The 26,310-nt window shown below is 42.2% G+C and overlaps 1 protein-coding gene and 1 long non-coding RNA gene across 4 annotated transcripts in view; one reads left to right on the forward strand and one right to left on the reverse strand.

The window, feature by feature from the left end:
* Positions 1 to 25,004, forward strand: part of HTR4 (5-hydroxytryptamine receptor 4) — a 129,316-nt gene extending 104,312 nt beyond the window's left edge. Inside the window, exons 7-8 of one of the 3 annotated variants that reach the window (XM_061372865.1) lie at positions 21,858 to 22,049; positions 23,607 to 25,004. In XM_061372865.1, coding sequence (XP_061228849.1) covers positions 21,858 to 21,879 — 22 coding nt within the window. In that variant the 3' untranslated portion in view covers positions 21,880 to 22,049; positions 23,607 to 25,004. The remainder of the gene's footprint in view (positions 1 to 21,857; positions 22,050 to 23,606) is intronic. The other 2 variants (XM_061372863.1, XM_061372862.1) reach the window with 2 other exon arrangements.
* LOC133222795 (uncharacterized) lies at positions 21,105 to 24,088 on the reverse strand. Its single transcript, XR_009728371.1, has 3 exons — positions 24,005 to 24,088; positions 23,176 to 23,437; positions 21,105 to 21,517 (listed from the first exon to the last, which is right to left on the reverse strand). It is a non-coding gene; the product is annotated as an uncharacterized LOC133222795 (long non-coding RNA).
* Positions 25,005 to 26,310: the final 1,306 nt, after the last annotated feature.

Genomic DNA, 26,310 nt, shown 5'->3' on the forward strand with positions numbered 1-26,310 from the left:
CAGAAAGCAGATCCATAGCTCCCCAAAATTGTATTCAAAAAGGAGGATTGACTGTGCTTTTGAACAATGATTTCATAAAACAACGCAGCACCTTGTGTAATGTATTCCCTTCATGGGCCAAGTAAATTCAAAGTATTGCCAAGTCTTGTCTTTAAAATCAAATTAAAACTTAGAAAATACATGCTCAAAACTATGCAGATGTTTTCTCTGAGACTGTGTTGTCCTTTAGAACCCTTTCTATTATAATGTAAATAGAAAATAAAGTTGTTTATATTTCTGTAACTCAACTCCCTAATGCTATTTTAGCCCTTACATTAGCCTCACTCTAAACCACTGAATTACTTGTGATACTATCCCTAGTTGTTAAACTGAAGGCAAAATATGTATGTGGTAGGGATGCTCTGTGTAGGTGAGGATTCAGAGCTGAGAGAGAGCAAGCAGCTACTAAGAGTGTGGCAGTAGTCTTCCAGCCAACCCCATGAGCCACTGTCACCACCACAGGTTATAACAGCTCTGGGCCAATTTAGGATGGGCTAGAGACAGAGCTGGGATGATAAAACTGCTTCTTGTTCTTCTGCTTCTCTTTTTTGCCCTTGTTTATGTCCCCCAGTGGGTTTCATCACAGTTGTTATTGATGAGATACTCAGTGAGGCTGCAGAAAAGTTATTTGAGATTCTGCTGGGGGTTTTATGAGGCTTAAAAGCACTGAGAGGAAAGCTGTCAGTGCCCATCATAGGAACACACCTGACATGAGAAAAAGTATTTTCAACTTGTAACAAAGAACTTCTCTCACAGTTACCCTTGGAGACTGCAGGCCACTGCCAAGGAGAAGGAAAGGCTCGTTTTTCTCTTTATACCTACCTTAACAATGCATTAGTGTAATAACGATAATCTCTGATAGGGGTTATGGCTGCAGTCATAGCACAGTGCTCTTGGAAATATGGTTCAGCAACACCGGTGAGGGGCTGCACAGCTCTTCAAAGCGTAAATCTTTCCATTTTGAAACTGCTCTCAAAGAGCAACTGGAAATACCCAGCCTAGGTCTGACTTCCAGCTGGAAAGGGCAATAATAAGGATCAATGCTTCGTTGCAAGCAGCACACGGGAATTAATTGGAAAGTGGATATCTGGCAACTTGCTACGTAGGTGCAGTGTGTGCATCATGACCTGCGAATGCCACGTGCTTGTTCCCCAGGAGAAATTAACGTCTGATGTTGTGCAGCATTTACTGACTAGTCTGGGAGGGGAGTGCAGTGTTCTCCCACTGCAAAACCTTGACTCTAATCAAAAGTAAAGGAAAAAACAAGTTTAGGGGGGAAATCAGGAGAGAGAGGAAGGTTTTCCCTTTTTCTCCTGTTAAAACACAAGGTAAAAGAGGAAACTGGCACTTGTATATGCATTTACGATTGTGGTCTTGTGCATTATATTCCATTTGCACCACTGCGACAGCCTCCTTAGCATTTGCAGGGAATAGCATGCTGGAGACCGGTGCTTCCCCAACTGCCAACTGTAGCAACAGCAGCAGAAGACCGTGCAGCCAGTGCCTCCTTGTCTTTTCCTCCAGCCAACCACAACGGGAACTTCAAGGGTGCTTTTCCTTAAGACAGCAGGGATTTCTCAGCCAAAATCGAGCCTTCATTCTCATTTATTTCAGCTAACAGCCTGGGAGTTGTGCTGTGTTTAGCAGGACACTTGAGCATGTAGAAGAGCAGGGTCCTGCTGCAGAGTCACATACTGGGGACGAGAGCCGCTGCACCATGGTGCAGATGGCAGCGCCATTTTCAGAGCTATAAACAGTATCATTGTCATAGCTCTTTGAATGGTACTGCCATATGTACCGGAAAACCAGCATTTATGCTTGTAAGGGCTTTGGGCCAGCTGGATTTTCTCCCCATTTGGATGAAGCCGATTCCTGAAGTATCAATGAAAGCTGCGTGCTGCTTTGGAGTAATTCACCCCCAGTATTCATTTTTGAGTGTCAAAGGATCATCACGTTCTCATCCGCCTCCTAACCTGCAAAACCCAAGTGTCCTGCACGTGGAGAGATTGCTGGTGCTTCCAACCTTCCCTGCTCAGTTCAAGAAGCAGCAGAAAGTTCATGGAAATTTTGATAGAAAACCAGTCAGGCTCTGCATGTTTTCCCTTAAGAAGTATGGTATTTTTATGGCAGAGTGTGTTTGACTGACTGTGTATGTCTGGGTGGGCTGGTGAGTGGGGGGAAAGTGGTCATTTTAATTTCAGGGGTGCGTACCTCACCTTGCTGCCAGTGCAGCCCACATTGTGCTCCCCTTCATTTGTACTGCCGAAGGAATAACAGCCATGTGCAGCAAAGTGAGAGACCATGACAACAAAGGATGCTACAAGTCACACTGATGAGCAGCACAGAGCCCAGCAGTGCAGCAGTGTCATGGCCATGCTGCCCCAGGAGCTCAGGGGCTACAGCATGCTCCAAGGAGTCCCCTGCCTTTGCTCAGCTTTGTCCTTGCTGCAAGTATTTTGCTGTAATGTTCAATTTTTTGCTGACCCTGCTTCTTTTGGCAAGGAAAAGGAGGAGGCCAGCAGCTCTGGGCTTTGTGGAGGAAACAAACTGGTACAGCCATGTAAAGATGCACAGGCAGGTGGTAGGGAAGGAAGTGTCCTGTTTGCCATGGAGCCATTGCAGACACTGAGAAGCTTCTCCAGAAGCAGTGGTCCTTGGGTACCAGATTTCCCTGGGCAGCTGATCCCTTTTGAGAGATGTCTCAGACCATAGACCATAGCTGAGGATGCAGAGAAGAGCCAGTTCTCAGGGAATACATGTTTATGGAACAAGAATGAAACTGTAAACTCTTCTGGGTGGTGGCCAAGCCTTTCAGCTGCCAAATGCCAGGTAACTCTGTTTAACATTAGTCTGATGCCTACACTTCAGAAGAGCCTGCAGGGATCTGAGAGCCACAGAGCTGGGCAACATGTTTCTGATTCTGTGTGTGTAATATCAGCAATAGACTGTGATGACTAATGAGTCCAGGCATTTGTGACAAATGTGCAGTTTCCTTGGCCACCCGTTTAGAGACATACTCTAAGACCTAATTAATTCTTTCAGTTTCTGGATTAAACTTTTGTGCAAAACATCCCATCAAACAGAGAACATTATATGGTATGTTACTGTAATTAAATAAAGAGATAACTGAGCTCAAGAGATGCCCGCAACGCTTAATTAAGATTAATTAAGCAACATGATCTACAGCTGGAGAAGATGAAACTGTGCAATTCAAAACTGGGCAGACAAAGCGGCTGTGACACATTGGATTCATGGAGGCACATACTGGGAACATACTGCTCAGTGGCACTGCCGTGGCAGCCTCACCAACCAGGTTTATCGAATGAGGTTGTGTTTAGCCCCTGAATACACCCAATTTTTTTGGCCAAACACAGGCATACACCTTAAATTGCTCAAACCTTGGCAGCTGGAGGCTTGGTAGCACAGATAAAGCACTGCCAACATATACACAAGACTTCCTTTACAAGCTCTCCCTGAGGCAGCAGCTGGATAAGTGTGTTCTTCATTTCTCTGATCTTTGATAGCAGCACAGTTTGTCTGAGTAACAGAATTATCCCACACCAGCTGTATGAAATAGTTGAGAGAAATTAGCATCTCTTAGCCTATTCAGAATGAAAGGACAATTCCAGCAATCTCTCACCAGTTCTTACTTCAGGGGAGAAACCTCTCCTAGAAAAAGCAAACATGAAGCTTATTTATTTTGGGCAAATTTAAAAAAAAAAAAAAAAAAAAGGAAAAAAGTTAAAACAAGTAAGCCAGAGATTTATTATTTTTTACAAGAAGTGGGGAATCCCTGCCCAGGAATCCCCATGTGACCTACTGCAGTGTCACACCTTTTTGGCTTCAGCTGTGATGTTCTCTTGCTAGGCATGTGCTTAGGGCATGCCCGTGTCCGGGCAGAAATCTGCAGCTATTCTTGGGTCTCTTGATACATGGGGTTTTTTCTCAGCTTCTGGCTTGCAAACCTAATGCCCATACAATAGATCATCTCAATAGGTGGCCTCTCTCCATATTTTGTTTCTCAGCCATGACAGCCTCATTTCTTAAAATTTAGCTGTTCAGTTAAGCCATGCATCCTCCTAAATAGTCTGAGGTCTCAGTACTGCAATGTCCTGGTGTTGTGTCCTCATGGCATATTCACAGCCAGTTTGGGAATTCCCACCAGCATTAAGTGGACGTATATTACCAAGTTTTGTAGCCAAAGCCATATTTTTCAGACTGCTGTTAATCACTGTGAGATCTTGCTTAGTGCTTTTCAATCACTCAAAAGATGTAAAGCTCAGCAAGAAAAAACACTCTTTGCACCAATATAATCTGCTGAAATTACTTTAATGTTGGTAACTGAATTGCTTTTTTGAATGGTATCTAAGGTGATGAGTCTATCTGAAGCCACCAGATCTGTGGTCCTGTTCAAAAGTAGTTTCCAGGCTGCTGTAGAAACACAGGGTCAGTACAGTTGGCATCTCTGCTTGCTAAGTAAGGCTTGTATTTCAGATAACCCATCCTATAGTGTTAGGGAAAACACCAAGAGATGTGGCTGGAAGCTCAGTGTGGAGATCATGATGTGTAAACCCATTTGATAGGTCTGAAATAGGAACTGTCTGGGGCTGAAGTAAGGAGGTGAGCTGCTTGTTACATGAATGACCTTTGTGACTGAATAAAATTGCTTGTCATTTTAGGGTGTCTGATCCTAAAACTCTTGTATTTCCCTGACATAATTGGTGCGATTGTGCACTGAGAACTGTGAGCTTTGTGATCATTGCTCTTCTTCCAATCCTTCCCATGACCATGCAGGTAATTACTGAGGTGTCCTAGGGGCTGATTGCTCTATGGCTTCCAGAGAAAGTAAGAAAGTGGAGGTTGGCTGCTTTAACAAGGTGCAGAAGCTGCAACCTTGGGCCAGTGCCTTCAGCATCCCAATTCCTTTGGATTCTCCTGTCACTACATGTTGGTGAATTGTAAAGAAGAGAGAGCAGTGAGCTCCTGAGGCTCTATCCTTGCTTTATCCGTACTTTACTGTGGTGTACTCAGCCCAGAGGTTTTAACTAAACCCCCCTATCTGCAAGCTTCAGAGTCAACAAGACATGTCATGAAAATAGGTGTACTGAATTCTGTAACAGGTGCTCTTCTCTCCTCTTCTCATGAGCAGCTGGAGTAGAAACTCAGACCTCTCAGAGTCACATCTAGCTTAGAAACAGGAACATTCAACCAGGAGCTCAGTGTTGATGCTCTCACTATGACAGGGGATGTTTAGAAACTGAATTTCATTGCTGTGTGTGACTGCAATCACACTTCTCAAATGTGCTCATTGGCCAGGGGTGCAACAGCGCCCTCCCTAGAGAATACTTTTCTCAGATACCAGTTTTAAGATAGCACAGTTCTGAAAGGAAATCAGTGTCACACTTTATACACCCAAAGATAAATATTTGACTTTGCTTACAACAAGTGATTGGGAGCACAAGAGAAAGGCTTAGAGGCACAGTGTGTGAAAACCATATGCTTTGGCCGAATCAGAGATCTCTATTCTAGGATAAATCATTTCACTTTTAAAAATTATCAGTAAAGTTAGAAGTGCAAGCAAGGGATTTAGCCTGAGCATTGATAAAATAATAAAACCCAAACATCGGCAAAGTCCAGCACACCTCCTAGTATTTCTCTCCTGTAAGGGCTAATATGCCTTCATTTCTTTATAGAAACAGAGATGAGTTTGCAGAAGAAGAGGGCAAAACGTTGTGTTTTATACACGTAGCAAGTATCATGCTAATCATGTGCGTGATCTTTTGCTAAGTCATTGGGCAAAGCTCATCTTAGATTGCCTCAATGCAACACAAAGTAGGTACAAAACTGTGGTTGTTTCCTAAAAGGATGGATCAATGATTGTTGTAGTTGAGCCAAAACTGAAGTCAGTTACGTTTGAAACTTGCTAGGTGAGATGCAATTTTCTGTTCTATTTGCTACACGTATCACTGCTTTGCTTTCCCTCAGGAAGGGAACATAAATCTGAGCAACGTTTATTTACCAAAGCAGAAGCTAAGGCAAAGATTTATAAACTATGTCATCTTCTCTGAAGCAGAAAATAGGCCCAAGAGAAGCCAAGGAAGGGCATAGCACAGCTTTCAGAAGTCTGGACTTGTTTGCTTCTGCACTTTAAATTTGAAGGCAATACCTAAAGCAATGGACACGTAGGGCCTGCAAGCTTTGTGAGCCCTGAAAGATACTCATATCTGCAGAAGGACTAAAAGAAATCATGAAATAGCAGAAGTAGTGTAGTGCTAACAGCTGATATATGCAAATAAAGTATTTACACATACAGATACAATCACGAAGAGACACAGAGAGTGGGTGATAATCCACCAATTTATGCCAAGGTTTAGAAAAGCTGCAGTATGTTGGTCTCAATAATGCATCTGAAGTACTCTACAGCATAGGACTGTGGTGCCCTGGACACCAGGTCCATAGGTTGAAGCCCTGGGGCCACCAGTGAGAGACTCATTATGTGAGAGGGGAAAGAAATTGCCCCTGTGGTTAGCCTGGCTCAGGAAAACCACCTCTGCCTGGAGGAATTGACCTCCAAGTTAGCACATGCAGGTATTCTCAAAGTTTTAAGTCCTTATCTGAAAGTTCCCTAGATCTGAAACATCTGAAAGTGTTTTCCTAGATACGTTTGACTGACAGAGCAGCATTTTCTCTTTAAACCCTGGGGCAGCAACAGCCTCTGAGATGCCATTAGTTACAAAGACACAGCAGAGCTCAGCCAGCTAAGCAGACGTCTCAGGGAAAATGCTGCATGGACATGGTCATGGTCCCACCATGTAAAGCAAACCTGACCAATACAACCTTGTTGGTGTAGGCTGAAGAGCCTAAACCAGCATAAACTGAGGAAAAACACAGATGAGGTTTTGCTTACTCTATGTCTGCTTTTGGTTTTACATTTTAAACATTTTTTGTTTAACTAGGGTATTGATATTTCTTGTGCTGGACAGACTATAAAGAAATTCCTAAAGTAAGCTAGTAGCAGTTCTCATGCAGATAGAAGTTTCATTTGTGGATTGAAGGGAAGTTTTGCTCCCGAGGCTTGCTGGGACATCTTTCTTCTTCCCAGACACCTGCGCTTGGTTTCTTGTGCTGTGGAGACCGCTTGTAGCTGTGCTAAGAAGAGTGGTCTTGCTGCAAGATTTGATGACTTTGGGTTTATCTATCCCATCTGAAGCAAATCAGTCTCTTGAGTCTGAACCTGTATGATATTTCAAACATACAGTGTTTATTGCCGCAGCACAAATGGCAAGTATGTTTCTGATCTATCTTGACAGCATTCAGATTTAGGTACCACGTATTGTTGTGGTGGTTCTCTGTCATTTGCAGCTGTAACTATGAACTTTGACTTGAATGCAATGAAAATATACATTCCACAGACCCATTCCAACAAACTCCAGAGCTTCATATATGCTTAAAGGACTCAAACGTGGCTGAGTCAATCTGAAGACTCATTATTCATAAAATAATTATTTTGGGGGTTTTGCCAGCATTTCATTTTACATCAAGTAGAATAAATGGAATAAATGACTCCTTTCACCTGAAGCTAAATTTCCCCCCAGAAACTGAAAGCTAAATTCTGTCATCTGGGGAAGGAATATGACTTTATCAGCCATACACCCTTTATTGTGTGCATTTCTCCCAGCTGATTGCCAGATACTTTGATTGCAGTAGTTACCTCCTCCTATGATCAAAGTCAATACATTGATCAATACAGCTCTGAAGTGTCATGTTCCAATCTACAAGGCATTTGTGTATCAAAGGTTCTCAAAAGGGATTGCCAAGGTCTCTTTTCAGTTTGTGAAAGCCACCAGAGAATAAATATCTGCTTTGATTATGCTCCCTAGTTTGTTGGATTCCCTTCACTCTCCCAAAAATTAGTCATGCTCTTTCCGCTTCAGATTTTCCCCTCTCCTGACACTTGGAGAAGCATCCTTGGACATGTTGTTTTCAAATGTTCAGATTGAGCTTGGCATTTTTCTTTTGGACTTCTTCACAACAGATGAGGTTCTGCTGATGGTGCTCAGATAAGGAAATTTTTTTAGGTCCTTCTTGCACACAGAAGTTCAGAGGGTCCCTGAGCCTGGAGGGAGCAGTAACTGGCATCACTCATACAAGATCCTTGCTAGCAGATGTCCAGGAACTACTCCTGTTGCGATTGGAAAGGCTGAAGTCAGATAACAGGCTATTATCACAGGATGTTTGGGGATATAGCTAACAGAAAATGAGGACTCAGCAACCTCTGAATCACACTGAAACGAAGGAGCTGTCAAAAGCACCTCCTGTCCTCCCCAGCACACTCCTGAAGACGATATAACCTAGCTGTGAATTAGCTCTTGGCAGGGAAGGTGGGTGAGCAAATGAAGCATCATCTTTCCTGAAGAACAACAGGGGAATGAAAACACAACCACCAAGGAAGATGTACTTACTGACTTATTTTGGTATTGCTTTTAACCAAGCTAAAAATGAGGATAAATTGTCTATGAAAGTGATATAAGGAATTAATGTTTGCAAGTTGGGTATATATAGAAACACAGAGTATGATGTGGAGCATGGAGGGTCTGCTGCTGTTCTTGCTGCATTGAGGAAAAACATGCTATGCACTTACCAAACCAAGCTTGTATGGAGGGGACTATGAAGATTTTACTCAAATCAAGCACCCACTGCCAATGTCACCATCTGTAGTATGACATTTAATCCTAATAAAATGCTTGCAAAATTACAGTAGCTATAAGCACAGCTCAAAAGTTTGCCAATTGTAATATTTTTCATAATATGATATGCAAAGTTTTACAAATTCATACCTAATAGATTGTAAGAGAGAAGCCGTCTAAGTCAGGATTGTGCTAGTTATGCATATCATAGAAATACATATTGAAAAACCTTAGGGAGGGAGGAAAGAGGAATGGCAACTCCTATTCAACACATCATAGTGAAACTTGGTGTTTACTACCTGACCTGTCTTTCCCTGGGAGCAGGATGTGTAGCTGAGAAAAAGCAGCAGCTACTGTAGCCAAAGAAACTTTACCTGAAGTTAGAGATAACCTAAACCAAAGTAGATAGTAGTTGAGATGTTAAAGGCACTAATGAGGATCTTTATTATCAGTTTTGGTCTTAATACCAGGTTCTTAGGATTTTCATATGTTACCATTATTTGCCTTAACGCATTTACAGTTTCACAACACAACTTTCAGGATACCCAGAAGATACTAGGATACCAAACCATAGATGTTGCATGGGTACATGTGTGAACTGGCCCTACAAAAGGCATAAAAGGATGATATGTACCCTGGTGACCAGAAAACTTACTGGCAGGCTGTGGAGTAGGAGGGAACATGCGTGAGCCCCAGATGCTGTGAGGGAGTTTGTGATAGTTTGTTATTCAGAAAGGAACTTAAACTAGTGACTGACATTAACGACATGCATATGCTATAAATTGTTATAAAACATGCAATTCTTTATAGAAAGTCTTGTTTTGACACAAAAAAGTTCTGTTATTGCACACACAAAGTAGGCACATGAAATGATGAAGAATTTTTTGCCAAAAGACTTCAATAAACTGCAATTGTCATTTTTCACTGGGTACGTCACTGTGGAAAAGCCGCCCATTTCCCAGACACCTACACTTCTGACACTGTGGCACATTTGAAGGCTGACAAGCAAAAGCCAGTGTTGGGTCTGATGGCTGCTGGTCTGCGATACATTTGGGAATTGCGATATCTCCAGTGCACTAAGAAACCACTCCAAGTGTTTTTGCCACTATTTCCTTCCACAGCTTTGACGAATGGCTTGTGGCTTTTTCCTAGCAGATGAAAGATCTAATTGTGCCAATTGCAAGATCTCAATTTATTAAAAGCCATTCATTATCTTTCATTTGAATATTCCTAATTGATCCTGCTTCTACTTCAGCAATTGAAACACCTTACTTAAAAACCAGAAGCCTATTATGAGCTGTCCCATCTGCGGGTAGTTATAAACCACTCTTGACATGCTGCTGTGTATTTCTAACATAAGTGAGCACTTCCAGGTACTCTCCTAATTATCAGATTGGGCCTCTTATGAATGTTGCATTAATTATGGTGCAAAAATTAACTATAGGCCAAAATCTGCAGGTAATTAGAGCATATAATGTAGTGCCAAAGTTAACATTAATGAGAAAGAAATAGAAATACAGAGTTAATGTGCCAAAAAAGGGGAAGTGCCTGTCTTCTGCAGCATGGACTGAATGGCCTCACTCATTTGCTTACTTGTTTACCCTGGTGTTTATAATTAGCAAATGGATTTAAATCACTGGAAACAAATAGCTCCTTTGTCGATTTTAAGGTGAGCTTATTTTCTGTTCTTAATTGCCCAAGGTTTTGTTTGTCCTGTGAAAACATTAACTCTTAACAACATTAACAAGTTGAAAATCTGTCATGGAAGAAGTCAACATCTCTGGACTGACTCCATCATCTTGGTTTCATTAGCACATGAAGTAGTCTCTTGACGAAACCACTGTAGAAACACCCTTTGGATGGCCAAAATTAGGCTGGATAAAGTAATGGCAAGACACACAGCCCTATCAGCACAGAGGTGGCATGGGGTAGCTGATAATCTCTGTTGTAGATGCATCCACTGGACTTGTTAGAGTGAGAAAAAAGTACCTTTCAGCCCAGGTGCCTGGGGACTCTCCTGGTGATGCCTTCTTCATCCCCTGGTTCACTCTGACATGAGATCCAAGGCTGCTTCTCCAGACTTCGTTCCAGCAGCTGTAGACAAAAAGCAAAGCAGGCTTATTTTTAAATTATGGCACCATATGCTGCTATTTTGCAGTAGTCAAGTTCAGTGCTCAAGGCGAGGGGCATCTTCAAGCCCTCCAGCAAGGTCGGGAGGGGCACTAGCTAACATCAGCTTTCTGTTTAAAGATCCACAGCGCTGCTCAGCACCAGGAGCTGGCAGGGGCAGAGCTGGGGGTGGCAGTGCCCCAGCAGGTCTCCATGAACAGGGTGGAGGGGAGCTGGGAGTTGTTATCCCTCACACATCCCAACTTGGGTGTTTTTCTGCACAGGGGTGCTTGTGATTCTCATCCTCGCACCCAGCCAGAGGTGAGATACAAACTGCTAATCTTTCCAGTGAGAGTGTGATGCATTTGGTATGTGCTGGAGGAATGTGGCAGCTATTGTTCTGACAGTATTACAACTGCTAATGGTATAATGAGGCTGATTATTTTTCATGTGAGTTTTGCTGTTTAAAAACTGCCACGTTTGACAGCTCTGAAAGGCACAAGCACCTGCTTGAGCATCAAAGGGAAAATGCAACCGGGCCATGGGAGCAGAAGGGCAACAGCAATGAGAGTTTTATCAGCTTCCCAGGAAACAGAAACTTCATTCTCAGTTAAGTGTTGCTGCTTTGGGTCAGGCTGATAGAAAAAAACCTCTTTGGCCACAGTGATGGTGTGTTTTAGGTACGTGGTTATTTGGTTCGCTTAAGGGTCAGTTGACCCCTGTTGGTTCATGTCTGAAAAGCCACCATGCCACCCACATCCCAGTGATTCTGGCTCACAGAGGAGATCTGGTGGCCTTCTCCCAGAGTATTAAATTTTCCAATGATAGCACTGCTTTATACTGACAAATTTAACCTATCCAGCTGCTTGCTACTGAAGGTTTGGTTTCATAAGACAAAAGCTAGGAACTGGGTAGGCAGGAAGATACACAAGCTATACACAATATGCTCACTGAATTGCATCCTGTATTTCTCACCTCTTCCAGGCCCCACTCAGAGATTGTTTGCTGTTCTTACTTTAAAAGTTACTAATAATCATCTCAGGCATGTCATAGTAACATCCATGTTACAGTTAATAACTGACCAACAGTGACAAACATCAAATGAATGTTCAGAGCAATCTCCACCAGATGCAATGTAAAATAAACCAAGTCAGTGTAGGTCTGGTCAAATAGGCACAGAGCCTGGCCAGGCTCATCCATTCCCCTTGTCTGTAGTCATGTCAGGTAAAAGTGAGATGCTGAAGTTGAAGAGGACAGCAGTGTTACCTGGTCAGCAGAAGAGAGGGCAGCTGTGGTGGGTGCTGCTCTGTGCAAAGGGAGCATCCTGTCCTGACGCCAGCCCAGCATCACAAGCACAGCACTGCAGAACTGCAGCAAGACCATTACAGCACAGGAGTCTTCAGCCTTTTGAGTAAGAACTGCTAAAAGAACTAGAGGAAAGGTGGAATGTAATTATTGTGACAGCAGTGAGAAACAGGAGGTCCAAAGCAAGCTTGGCCATCTCCCTGTTTTTACTTCTCCAGCCTGAGAGCATCATTACAGTCAGAGGCAGGATATTCCCAGCCTCTGAGGGTGCAAAGGATTTAGTAGAGGAAAGAAGTTCTTCAATAAATAAACCACCTTTCCTACAGATGTACATTGCTCTGTCCTGGAAAGCATTTCTGATGTTTTAAAATTGGAACAAACTATTTTCATGTGATTCACTGCTGCTGCTGGTGGTGCACCATAGCCCTGAACCAAGCTATGATTTAGTTGTACCAGACACATTCATATTTAAAATGACACAATGTTTGATCCAAAGAGGCTAAAAATGTAAAGACAAAGCATACAGAGTAAGTATTATTACCTCTATTTTATCCCCAATGAAAGAAACAGCATGGCTTGCCCACAATCAAATAGGAAAAACACCTCTGAAGTCTTGAGGTGACCTGAGTGTCCAGTAATCTTCCATCAACAGTTTCTTAAAATAGCTCACTGAAGAACTTAGCTGATCTCTGTTCTTATTAGCACACACTTTGCATTGTTCTGCTTGCTTAGCATTAAGGTAATGTACTCATATTCCTGTTTTTAACTTTTTATGTCTATCAAGAACGTAATTATCATCTCAAGAGGTTGTTATTCAATACAACAATGAGCCATTATAACATTATGAAAAAGGTTTTAGCCAGTACCCAGAGATAATGACATATAAAAATATGTTCCTTCAGCCCTATTTTTAATTGAATTTGACTCTGTTTCTTTGCTGATCTATGTGAAATGCCTTGGCTGACTGAGGCCAGGCTCCTAATTAGTTATCTTCATTAATCAGTCTCTGTCCAATCTATTTCCTGTGCCAAGTGAAGGGTTGTGTTTAGCACTCTACCGGAGGGACCAATATGATTTTTCTCCATTCACTGAACAAGAGTCTTCTGAGCAAAGGAAGTCCCAGTGTGCTGGGACTTAGCTGTTGAAGTTAAAGTAGCTTTAATGGGTTCCTATGACTTTTCTTAAACCAAACTCATTAATAGAGCCTGGCAATAAAAAGAATAATAATGAATACTTGCAGTTTGAGGGAAACAAACCGATTGGGTCAAATTCAGCAAATGTTTTCAGCAAGAGAAAATGAAAAGGAGACAAGATGCTGAAGTGTTTTGACATTTTATTTCAAAACCATACTTCAGTTTATTATTTGCCTGGACTTTTCAAAGGAGCTAAACATCCTCCTTAAGGAAGATATGCTTCTAGGGTAAACACACAGGAATAAATGAACTGGAGAGGATTCTGCTCCTGTTTTGCCAGGAAAATAAAAACAAAAAACATTTCTATTGTACACCAACCTAAACCAGCAGTGCCTGTGTGTGGGTGCAGTCACATATCCACCAGGCATTACCTGCACGCTTCTGCTTTTGGATGACATCCCTCACGTAGCTACAGTGACTTGCCTGATACTATACACGAATACATGGCCCGTGTTTGACTGAAGTGGTTTGGGAACATGTCCTGGAGCTTGCAGGTCATTAGAGCAAGTAGCAGCCAGAGGTGGCTTGTAAGAGTGAGAGAAAAGGCAAGCTTCATCTGAGGAAAACATCCTTCAGGAGCAATGCAACAGTGGAAGAATAAAGGAGAGAAGTAAACGCATTGATAGATGCTTTCATTGTTTCCTGTGACTTGTCAGAGTCAAAGAAAGTAGTTTTTTCCCCAGCAGCGTGTTTCTCTCACTCAAGGGCTTTGCTTACTTGGAGCACTCTTTGCTAATTTTAAAATGAGGAGGCATGTAGAAGTCTTATAAAATGTACTGAAGGCTGGATTATGTGGGCTGGAGACAGCTGGTTTTAAAACCTCTAGCTGAAATTCAGTAAAGAATGATGAGAGCTTAGTTCCCGCTCACAAGGTCTGAGCAGCAATATTTGATTTAAAGATAATTAAGATATTCAGCATAACTGCTCAAGAGTGGAAAAAATAAACACTTGTCATGAGATAGAGACAAATTTGTATTTACATTTGGCTACAAAAGACTTTAAATTCTACATTCCTGTCATATCCGTATAAATAATTTAGCAATCCAAATGTTTTTCTCAGATCTGAATTTTCACCATTTAGCTGCAATGGGGAAACTGAACTTTTGATGATATTTCTGTGGATTTTACCCATGTTTTCCCAAAGAGCTGTATTATCTCTAAGGACGAATGGTCCACTGGTATTTGCTTCTCTTTATCTAAAAAATTAACTAATAAGCTAAGACTAGGACAGACTTCAAATTTGGCTATGGCATTTTAAGAACTTAGGAATATTTTCTCTTTGGTGCTGATGCTGCTTGAGAAATCAAGACCAGTGAGTAGGTGGGTTTTACACACAGATAAATTATGAACCTTCCCTAAGACTGGAACAGAAGACACTGAAGGCAAAGGACTGTCCCTATTGTAAGGCTCATTGCAGAGGATGGATGTCACTTTCTTTGCCATGTTACTGTGCTTTCCTGGGCCTGGCTGCAAGGGGACAGACAGATACCAACTATGTCTGGCCATCTGTTTCTCCACCAGAGCTCCAGTAGGCAATATAGCAAATCATGTACCCCAGCCACTTTACCCAGATAATCGTACTGTATCTGCAGGCTGTCAGCTTGCAACGAAGACAAATAAGCACAGGAGGAGGGGATGGAGACATCCGTCTGCAGTCCAGGCTAACAGCCTCCAGCCAGGGGCAGCAGCCAGCCATACTGACGGCAGCACCATCCGCACGCCTGGGTTCATCTGGTTTGAAATCCAGCTTCCTCCACACTGCTTGGTTGGGAACACACAAGAGACAAACATTAAGTGTATCATCTCTACAAAGTTAAAAGGAAATGTATCTGATATTTGGGGGAGTTCTCTTCGAGCAGTTTTCACTGTGTTTTCTGAGTTCATGCACTCTTTTTATATTCATTGGTTTCTCACACATTTAGATGAGAAGTTCTCTTTGAGTTGACTTCTATTGGACAAAGCAGATCATAGGTAGTCATGTGGAGGTGCAGTGAAAGACCTACCTTTATTAAACTCACCTTTGATAAAACACTGGTCTCCTCTGGCTTGCAGGTCAATCAGATGCAGCACAAAGATGATACACAAAAGCTTAAACCTTATTACTAGGAAATCTTGCAAGTATCTTGCTCATCTCAGAAACAGGAATAAATGAGAAACCCACAAATCAAAATCAGGAGCTATTCATCCTGGAAGTATTAGATCTATTGCTAGCTTTGTAGCATTGAATAAGAAACCCATTTACATTGTTCTGCAACGTTGATATGTATCAATAAAACAGAGCAAGCTTGTAATTTCTGGTTTCGTTTTGCCAAAGGAATCATGTTGAGTAGGTAGGGGGTATTCTTATCCTGCTATAATGATTTTTCTACTGATGGCCAAATGTGGAAGTTCACTTTAGTGGCTGGAAGCATGAGTCATTCGACTTAGAGACTGCATTTACGAGAAAGCTTTTAATTTTATGGAGTCTATGAACCTGGTAATTGTGAGAGAGGGACAATTCAGTACTGCCTTTTGAAAATGAAAATCAAATGTTTCATGAAAATACATTTAATTTGGATTGTGTGTTTGGATTTTTTCAACAGGAAATGAGAACAAAACATCTTCTGCTCTCAGTGCATTTTGGCATTTTGTGTATTTTAGATTTCAATTTTCCTCTTTCAAATTGAAAAATGTCACAGATTATAATATCAAATTCCAGGGTTTCTTGGATTTTATGTTGACACTTTTCTCAGTTTTGTCCGTTTCCCAAGGTTTCCCAGTTTTCAAAAATATCAGAAACATCTTTTCAGGGAGACAACAGCATCGTCATCTTTATCCTTATTTCTGTGACCATGAAAGGCACTCCAATGGCACAGGCTCTTTCCTGCTGTTCTAGAAAACATGTCCAAGTTTATTCCTGGCCCACTGTGATTCAAGGTGGTCTGTGTGAGCTCTCTTGGGCACATCGATCATAGATATGGCTAAATAACGATACCAACCAGAAACCATACTGCATTTAATGATATCTGTATCGTCTACAGGCAATCATTTACTATGGGTTAGTGACTGCCATTAAAATACAGAATTAGAAGACTGTTTTCTACCTGCTCCTGGAACAGGAATAAAGTAAGCCGATGCATCACTGTCTGGAATAACTAACAAACAGTCATCTTAAGCTGTTCTCTCTTTCCCTTTCTTTTATAGTGCATTTATGAATTATGTTGCTTGCATTTATAATTATGGAACTGAACAGATGGTGGAAGACTTATTTCAGAATGATGTGTTCATTAAAATAACCTACTCTGCTCTGCCAAGTGATTGTTAACTGTAAACCCAATTGGATGTTGAAGAGAGTTATTTATTCTTTTTCTGTAAGTCCATCAGAAAAGAACGGGGCTTTGTGAAATGGACACTATAGTAAGTGTGAAGCTACAATAGTGGTGTTGCATATATCTCAGATAGGAAACCATGGAGGAGTTTGGCAGCTGTGACTTAAAGACAAAGGCAGGGAAAGATAAATTGTGGACCAACACAATTTTCAAATCTAAGAAAAGCTTAAATTCTTTATTCAATTTGGAAGCTCAGTTCCACTTAAAACATGGTTCCAGACAGCTTCTACCTATGTGCAAACTCTTTCTAGGGTCTATCGTCATTACGCAGTTGAGTACAATAATGGTAGATTCCATTATTAAAAAGGCACTCTCTGCTCAACAAAGTGTACATCTTCACAGTTTGGCACTTACAAGTACCACTTACTCTTACATAGTAACATCTTGTCTTTCTCTAGTCCCAACAAGTTTAGTGGGTGCTTCTGCAAGTAACAAGATGTTATTTGCTTTATAGTGTAACTGGGAGTGATCATCACCTATTTGCCTTCCTTCTTGGAAATCCTATTATACCAGCTTCACTTTTCAAGCTTCAACTGTGTGATGGATCTGGAAACAATTCATTTCAACTCCTTTGTAATATTTTATATCTGAGATCTCCTGCCCCACTATTTTTACATCAAGACTTAAGGATCTGATCTGAACACAGATGAAAGCAGAGGCACAGTGTCAAGGTTTCTTTGTTCAGGTTGAAGGAATCTCTACTTCTCCACTTCTGGACATATCCAGGTTCTAATTCCTGGCCCTCACATCTCCTTCTGAATATGTTCTACCCGGGCTACCCCAAGATGCCACTTGTGGGAATGTGCCCATTCAGTGGGCAGTCTGAGGGCTGTGCTGCTGGTGAGCTGCTCAGAAGAAAGGCTACAGCTCTCCTATGGCTTAAATCTTTGCTCTTGTGCACCAAAGCAATTGGCATCTCTTGTACCCTGCAGCTGTGGCACAGCCATGGAGTCACCAGAATTTTGCAGGCAAAACTCAGGGGAAGCAGTGGAGAATGAGATGCAAAGGTGCAGGACTCCTGTCTGCCTCCTGAGCCCGTTGGGAGCAGAACCAAAGGAGGGAGGAATGGGAGAAGAGTGGAAAAAACTGATTGGTTTCATTAAGAATAACCAGAAATATTTGTGTTTTCTGGGTTGCCTCTGCAACCATTGTCACGACCTTCGAAGGTGCAAACCGGCTGTACAAAAGCTGTGACTAAGAAGTTTTCTGGGGTCCTGGGGTAGTTTCTAGTTGGATATGAAGGAAGAAACATATTCTGAAATGTTTAATTTGGAGTGCTGGCAATCAACAACTGGAGCAAGGAGAAAATGAAAGAGGCAGCATTCAGATGAGTGCTCACTCATGCAAAATTGCCAGTAACACAGTGGTTAGATCAGTCACCTTGAGGGAAGGCAGAAAAAGGCCTTGAACATAAACTAGGGGCTGCTCTGTTTTGAGTTTTCTTATCTTTCTGTCTCATGAGAAGTTGCAGATTGCTTCACATCAGAAATGGGAAAATATTTAAAACTGTGACAATTTGGGGGGAGCGAGAAAAACGTTTTTTGTACCTCTGATTTTAGCTTGAAACTCATTATTTTTGACCTAGCAAGTAAGTCTCTATAACTGCATGTTTCTCAGATGCTCTGACCTCCATTAAACATCCACTCCAGCCCATTAAATCTCCTAATTGTAAACTAAATGAGCCTGTATGCTTTTTCAGGGATGCACTGTCTCCAAAAGGAGCTTGCCAGAGCTCAGCACAACAGATTTCTGCTCAGTATGGACTGCAGTGCACCACTGTCAGGGAAACACGAATGGATTTTGACTTTTCAGGGTTTCACTTTCGTTGAAATTTAACGCTTGGTTTGATTTGAAATCTTTCATTTGGAATGAAAGCAGTTGGCAAAAAGAGAGTTAAAATAAAAATATTGATTTTCCCCAAAACAGCAACAAATTGCAGTGCCTTTACAGGAAAAATTCTGCTTGTCATTTTCACAGAATTATTGGGTTTTGCTTATTTTTTTAAAGACAAATTCATAGAAACTGGCACAAACTCAGGCAAATTTCCAGTGCCACAAAACCTGCACATTTATTTCTTTACCTATTATTTCAAATTTTCAATAATGCCACAGTTAAAACTTGCTCCTTGCCTGACTCTGCCTGAATTCCCTGCACCAATCCAGCAGGGAGTCATTAATGAACCACCAGCCGCAAACCCCAAATCCCTGGACAGGAATGTCTGAGGGCCGCTGTTTCATTTCAGTTTGGGTAATTTTCCTGAATGATGTGAGTGTGGGGCTAGTAGGAGACTCCCAGGTAGTGCATCTATAAGGTCACTGGTATGGCCAGTGGTGGAGGATATTATAGACTTCAAATGATTTAGTATGAGCAGTTAAAACCAGTACTTACTTAAAATAATTTTATACAAGGTTTTTCTCTTCTATTCTTGTATTATTTAGAAACTCTGTCATTAACTATTCTGCATTTATAATACCAAAATTATCAAAAAGATTTGCCAATACAATGAAAATTGGTGCTTATCAGCTTTGTGTATGATTTATGTCTAATCCCCAGACTTTGCAGCCATTTGTTTACCCAGCTGAGACCCAGGCTATCCTGGCAGTACCAGTAACACATGCATACTACATAAATGCACCCATCCACCTACTTCTGCAGCAACACTGACCTCTTGATGCCCGAATGCGTGTGCAAACTCTCTTTTCTCCCTGGTGACAACATGTCATTCATTTTCCTGGCAGAGGGGCAGTGGATTTAGGTGGCTGAAGTCCCAGGGAGCAGCAAGTTAACAGCTCCCTGTATCCCCTGCAAAAGACAAACCCTTCCCAGGCCAGCCCAGACCGGGGACAGATGCAGAGCCTCACCTCAGTCTCCAGTGAATGTCAGGACAACAGGAACCACATTCTGCCAGTTCAGAAATGGAAGTAATTAATAATGTAAGCAGGTGTGTTACTGAACTGAGAGCAGACAGCTGTGCACCCACAGAGGCCTGGGATGGCTGCGGCTTCCTACAGCAATCTGCCTCCATTCCACCTGAAGGCTTTGCTGTGCTTCCACAGTCGTAGGCATTCATTCTGTTCATTTTTCCTCTGCTATTACTATGGCTCTTTAGGTAGAATAGTTTCTTCTGCCAGGGTTAAAGGGACAGAGGCTGCTGAGGGAATGCTAAGCCAAGCGTTTGTTCAGAGGCTTTGGGAAGTGCGGGGGTTCAGCTGTAGCTGGGAAAGGCTGTCTTCGCTCTCAGTTTGTAATTAATGAGCAGTACCTTTTAATGCAATCCAAACCCTCACAGTTTCTGTACCTGCGAGGGGCACCTTGCCCTTTGCAGCAGCCACCAGGACTAACTGCCCACAGGCTGATGAACTCAGGTTTGCAGGGAGTTTAGGAACGATGGATACGAGTGGTCAGAGCAATGGACTACCATTAAAAAACAGGGGTGTAATCCATAGGTAAACCAGCTGCAGAAGTGCAGGCTGGGCTTCCCCAGCACTGTTGATGCAGAGGAGCTGTGGGTATGTGTAAGCAGCGTAGGCAGCTTTACACAGATACTGCAAGCATGAAGGGCTGGTAGGAAGCATTTTTGGGAAGGACAAGATACCTTCCAATTCCCGTCCATTCACCGCTGTCCAACATGTCCAGGCACCATCTCCAGACAGAAGCTCCCTTCTGGAAAGTGGACCAGTGGCTGCAGGCTCTGGGACAGGGGTGGCGCACGCTCCATCAGGATGTTGCTTCCCCTGCTCCTGGTCATGCTCTGCCAAGGAAATGGATGCAGTTAGGTTTTGTGCTCAGAGTCAGGAGCCCCAGACTGCACTGCTTTTCAGTAAGACAGGCATGGTCCTGGGGGACAGAGCTGGATGCCAGGGGGTTGCCCATCAGGAGAGGGCTAAGTAGGGACGTCAGGCTCTGTGAAAACCAGTGACTATTCATTATAGTAAGGGAAGCCAAAGACCAGCAATTTTTTGGCTTTGCTTCCCTAACAAACTGCAAGTCGGTGTGTGGGATAGCTCTGCAGGGAGCAAAAGTGGAGAGATCACAAACAGCTGCTGCATCCCCTTGATGTTTTCTCCTCTTGTTCTGGTCATGGGTCTACAGAGGGTAAACCCACACAGCTCCCCTCTGCTGTGCTGAGAGCTAATTCAACCAGTTAATTAAGGAGTCCATTGGACTGTCAGAAGCAGCAGGAGATGCAGAAGCAATTATCTCCAAATTGGTCATCATCACAATTAAAGTACCATTTGGCAAGTATGTGAATAGCCTGCAGCAGGGTCCCTTTATAGGTAGTAATGCCTTTTCATTATTGGGCTTTATTGCTGGGTGGTGTTGTTTACAATCTGGGTAAAGCTGTCAAGTGAAATGACAGCAAGGCTCACCCCCAGTTCTGGGAGGAGTTGGTTACTGGGGCAGAAGGATCCAAGGATGCTATTTGTAATTCAGCTTGGTAGCTTAACATGCTGGTGTATACAAATCCCATCGAAGGAACTCATTAGGCGGGAAAGCAGTGCAACTAATTTACTGCCCATAATTTATTTAATGCATTTAAACCTTTTTCATTCTTTTTCCTGCTCACATATTATGGCTTCCTCAGCTGTTTTCAATACTCAAACCTACTGGATAAATTCATCTTGATACATTCAGCCCACACACGCAAGGTTTGAGTCTTGTGTTCTTCTTCTGGTCAGTAAGATAAATCTCAGGGTGCTTGGCTTCTCAGCTGGGTGGGAGTTGAGGCACCTTAGCTGCGTGTTCCTCTAGGTGAGGCAAAAATGAGTGCAGCTGTGCTTTCTCTCTGAAGCTTGCTTCCCTTAGATACTGATGCCTGAAAAATTAATTGTGTTTTCAGAGAGCAGATCAGTTAGGATGTGATGGTGTGAAAAAAAAAGCAGGGCTGTTATAATCCTGTCTTTTATCCAACACTAAATTGGTGCCCTGTAGCTGGCGGGTAGCTTTGAAGGGGAAAAGCACAGTATGTGAAAACAATGCCGGCAGCACAAACCCTGCCAGCAGAGGATTCCTGTAACAGTTTCTTGGAGATGCTGGTAAGATTTTTAGGAATGATGTGCCAGCGCCAGAGCAAGACATCACCCCAGCAGTGCAGCCTTCGCACCCTGCGTATGAATGCTCTTTCCTCCTCTCCTACCCGTCCTCTTTCCCCACAGGGTAAACAGCTGGAATTGCTGAGCTAACTGCCAGAGGCTTCAGACTGACACTTTGTGCCACATGAGACCCTGGGACACCTTAATGACTTCTTTTTAGCTTAATGCATCTTTGTACCAAATGGCATCTCCTGCTAAATTGCTGATCTTGCACAACTGTTTTCTGACTACTGCAGAAGAGGAAGAAGAAGAAAGGTTTGGCTCTATGGATATCCTGTATGAAGTCACCTTTCAGTGCCTGTCTCTTGTGCTTCCGAGCTAGTCCTGAGTTGCTCTGAACTATGTCTGCCTTGTTCAAAGGGCAGGGGGTCTCCTGGCTCTCATCCTTTGTATCACTGTTTGTAGCAGACCATGCTCGAGGTCTCTCTGCTGGATGGCCTCACACAATGTACCATGTCTGACTTGCTATATAGAATTAACACTGCATTATGACTTGTATGCTTCATGGTCATCTGATCAGAGTGTCTGTTCAGTGTTAGATGCAAAACGTCTTTTCTTGTTTCTTACATCAAGTCTGTATCTTGTCGGTAGAACTAGCACATTTATTGAAAGTTATGATCATTATTTGAAGTGATGGAGTACTAAAGGGGTATATGTTCTGTGGATATATCTGCACATACAGACACCTGCATTAAGGCAGCCTAGCTTGACCGTGTTGAAAAACAGTGTCTAGTAGTACGTTAGAGGGTAGATTCCTTCAGGAATATTCACCAGGTTAATGCAGACAGGCAGTACAGTTTATACCCTGGCTTTCATTTCGAGTCCATTGCTGATCTACTGGAATTAATGGATATGTCATTTGTAGGATCTTCAGATCATTTCCTTCAGACATTTCAGTGGCTTGTAAGCAGCTTAATTAGGAGCCTAAGCCCCAAGTATACTCAATGGAGAAAAAGATGCATCCAGATAATTAATACCAAGTAACCTGATGTCGTAGGATCAGTTTTTGCATATGTAGACAATGAGGAGTTCCTGACCTTTTTTCTAATGACTATTCAATCAGATCCTGAGGCTGACAATGCTTCTGCTAACAGCAGAACAGGTATATTCCTCTATTTATTTTCTTAGGGTTTTTTTCTTTCTTTTTTATGTTTCTTGGGATGCAGATATTTCAGGTATGTTTTAGACATTTGTTACTAAGAGAAACAATACATCTCTGTAGATACATCTCTGAGGAAAGTCCTGACAGAAACCTGATTCCCCCAATAAGCATTTGGACTAGGGAAAGGTACATGCATCACACGAAACCTCCCAAGGACATAAGACCTGAAGAGCACTGGTAAGCGCTGTATTTAGTAAGACAATACTAGAGACTACTTACTTTTGTAAGCAAAAATGCTCTGAAATGTTGGTCTTCATCTCAAGTATTCACTTCCCAAGTTAGTCTCAAATGATCCTTTACATGCTTGCACTGAAGACATTCACTGAAGTGCCTGTAGCTTACTTCACCCGCAGAGGATCAGCGTTTCTTAGTTCTTTGGTCTGGTTCCTTCTCATTACCAGATGCACCTTAGATACATGAAAACCAACAGGTTCTTGGTTTTCAGGGATTGCCTTGACTGCATCAAACTGAAGATTTAGTCCTGTCATGGAACAAAGTAAGAATTCACATTTGCTTGATGTGGGGTGTGGATATTTGTAAGGTGTACTGTCTCTTAAGATGTACTTCACGGGTTTTGATAACTCATTTTACATAATCTTATCCTTTTAACTAGCACAAACAAATTGTTCTTTATGTTTTTCCACTTCCAGGTACACTGTTTTACATAACGGGCATCATCAGGAACATGAGAAGCTTCCCATCCACAATGACCCTGAATCCCAAGAGTCCTGTTTCTAGTCACATCCTAGATGAGGAATAGCTCAGCTGAGGGGACAGATTCCTTTAGGATAACCAAAGGATTTACAGACAGCAGGACCTTATGAAAACTTACTCATCTGCATTGTCATGGTGCCTCCACCCCTGACTTCACATGAATGTCCAGCTGCGTGTAGGTAGATTGATGGGGGCATGGGAAGGTACATGAACAGAATGGCTGAGGAGGCTTTCCTGTATCTGCAAGGACAGCTGGGCTATAAGACTGTCTCAGAGCCTTACTCCAGGAGTGAGCTGATATCCGTCAATGTAAGGAAACAACACAAATACAAACCACCCAGTGCATGGACATGGACTTCCGTTATTCCTTTCCAGCTGCCATCCGTGCACAAGCCATTTCTGTTCTGTGATATGACCTAAAAGATTGCAAGTTCTGGATAAAGCCCTAACATAATGTGAGACCAAATGCCCACTTTATCTGTGCAAGATCCTGCCCAGCGGTGACTGGATACTGTCAGGAGAGAAACAGCACTATGTTTTCTTTAGCAAAGTAAGAGGAAATGTTTGCCCTTTGATTACAGTTACTGGTAAAAGGTCAGCATGAGCTGCTGATTCACCCTACCCTTCAGAGCTTTCTTTGTAAATGCTTTATTGTGTTTCCTGGCCAAATTCTTCGGTAGAAGACTCATTGAGCATAAATAGTGCCTGACAAGCTGCAGTGGGACCTACAGGATATTTCACTGCTAACAGAAGGTCCTGCAAGCACTATCTCAATCCAGCCCAGCTGCTAAAAGACAGCAGCCATCCTCTGCCTTTCAGAGGCCAATGGAAGCAATGTGGCCCACAAAGCCAGTGCTGTCCTCATCTGAGCAGATTTTGGGCATTCTTACCAAGAAGAAAGGTTGGCCAAGAGACAGAGTCAGTCTGTAATAGATCACCAAGTGCCATCTTGAAAGTTACACCATCTAAAAAGCTACATTAGGAAGACAGACTTCTATTTACATTTTCCATTTTATTTTTCTATTTGTTTCTGTTCTCTTCCAGTTGAAGCAAGAAGTTTCAAGACTTTCAAATATCCTCATATGCACACCTCTGTTTGCAAAGATCTCAGTCCTTAGCTGCTTCCTGCATGTAGATGTTGCTATGTTCCTTGTGAGCTGCTTCCACCTTTGCATGGAAAGGGTAGGCAATGCTGTAGACTTTGCAACTTTGGGAAGATGATTTTCATGCAGGGAAGTATGCAGGATGAAGACTACGAGCCTCTACCCTTTATAGATGAAGATCTAACCCAGAGATGCCACTCTGGGCCTAGCAAATAAAATTGTACTTTGTTACTTTGTGTAATCATGTACAGGTATTTTTAATGTAAAAAGAAATGGTGACATTATTTATTATTTTTTACCAGGAATGTGGGGTTTTTTTTCATTAAAAGCTTCTAGACCCAGGAGCTTAACATTATATGTATTATTATTTAGTAATATTTCTGTTGCTATGTGACAGGTATTTACTGTAAAACAAACAAATCCTGCTTTGAACAAAAATGTTGCTCAGTAGGAAACAAAGTTGGGCATGGTAAGAACACCTGGCTTCCTAACCATGGTGCCTGATGTCTTTAAACACTCTTCCACACAAAAGTTGCTGACAAAGCTTTACATAATTTTCCTTTAGGATTCAAAAGGACACTGGGCAGAAACAGCCCTAATGAGAAGACAGACACTTACCAATGCAGAAAATTGCTAGCGGTTAGGAAGAGACAAACTACTGGTGTTCCTGATTGTAGATGCTGATGGGAAGAACATGAGCTGTTTGAAAAGGTATGGTGAGATAGTTTGAACCAATTCCTGGTTCACCATTAGGAACAGTTTGGCGATGATCTGTTTTTATAAGGTTGTGTTTCCAAAAGAACTTATCAGTTCAATTCTATTGTTGACACCAAAACAGAGCAGTGGGTAAAAAACATAGGCCATTATTGAAAGTATGGAAAAAATCCATCCAGGGCCACTTCGTTCCTATGATCTACATCTCCGTGGAACTGCTCCCATGGGGTTTAGTCTGGATTTGGATATGCAGGACTGCAGGAGAGGTTGTCTTGGTTTCACCTCAAGTATCAAATGTCCTAAAGAAATCCTGGAAAAGCTTTTTTCTTCATCCCTATAAAAAAGCATCAACATACTGGTGTGAAATTACTCAGTGATATGGAACCTGCAGCATGGGGATGCTACAGTGATGGTGTTCTTTATTTCTGCTGTTGTCCCTCAAGTGTTTTCTCTGATATTTTTTATGTGCTTTAGTAATATATCTCTTCTTAATTTAAAATGAACTTCTCAACACTGTATTTTACTCATGGGCAATGTTCAGAAGGCTCTATCAATGGGATCAGCAGCTCACTAGCCAAAATCAGAGAATCATAGAATTATAGAATAGTTAGGGTTGGAAAGGACCTTAAGCTCATCTCGTTCCAACCCCCATGCCATGGGCAGGGAGAACTCACACTAAACCATGGCACCCAAGGCTCTGTCCAACCTGGGCTTGAACACCACCAGGGATGGAGCATTCACAACTTCCTTGGGCAACCCATTCCAGTACCTCACCATCCTTGCAGTAAAGAACTTCTTCCTTCTATCCAATCTAAGCTCTGAT

This window comes from Neopsephotus bourkii, unplaced genomic scaffold (assembly GCF_033783945.1).
Source record: "Neopsephotus bourkii isolate Nb327-2 ecotype Australia unplaced genomic scaffold, CSIRO-AGI_Nbou_v1 NB_1622, whole genome shotgun sequence".
Lineage (NCBI taxonomy): Eukaryota > Metazoa > Chordata > Aves > Psittaciformes > Psittacidae > Neopsephotus > Neopsephotus bourkii.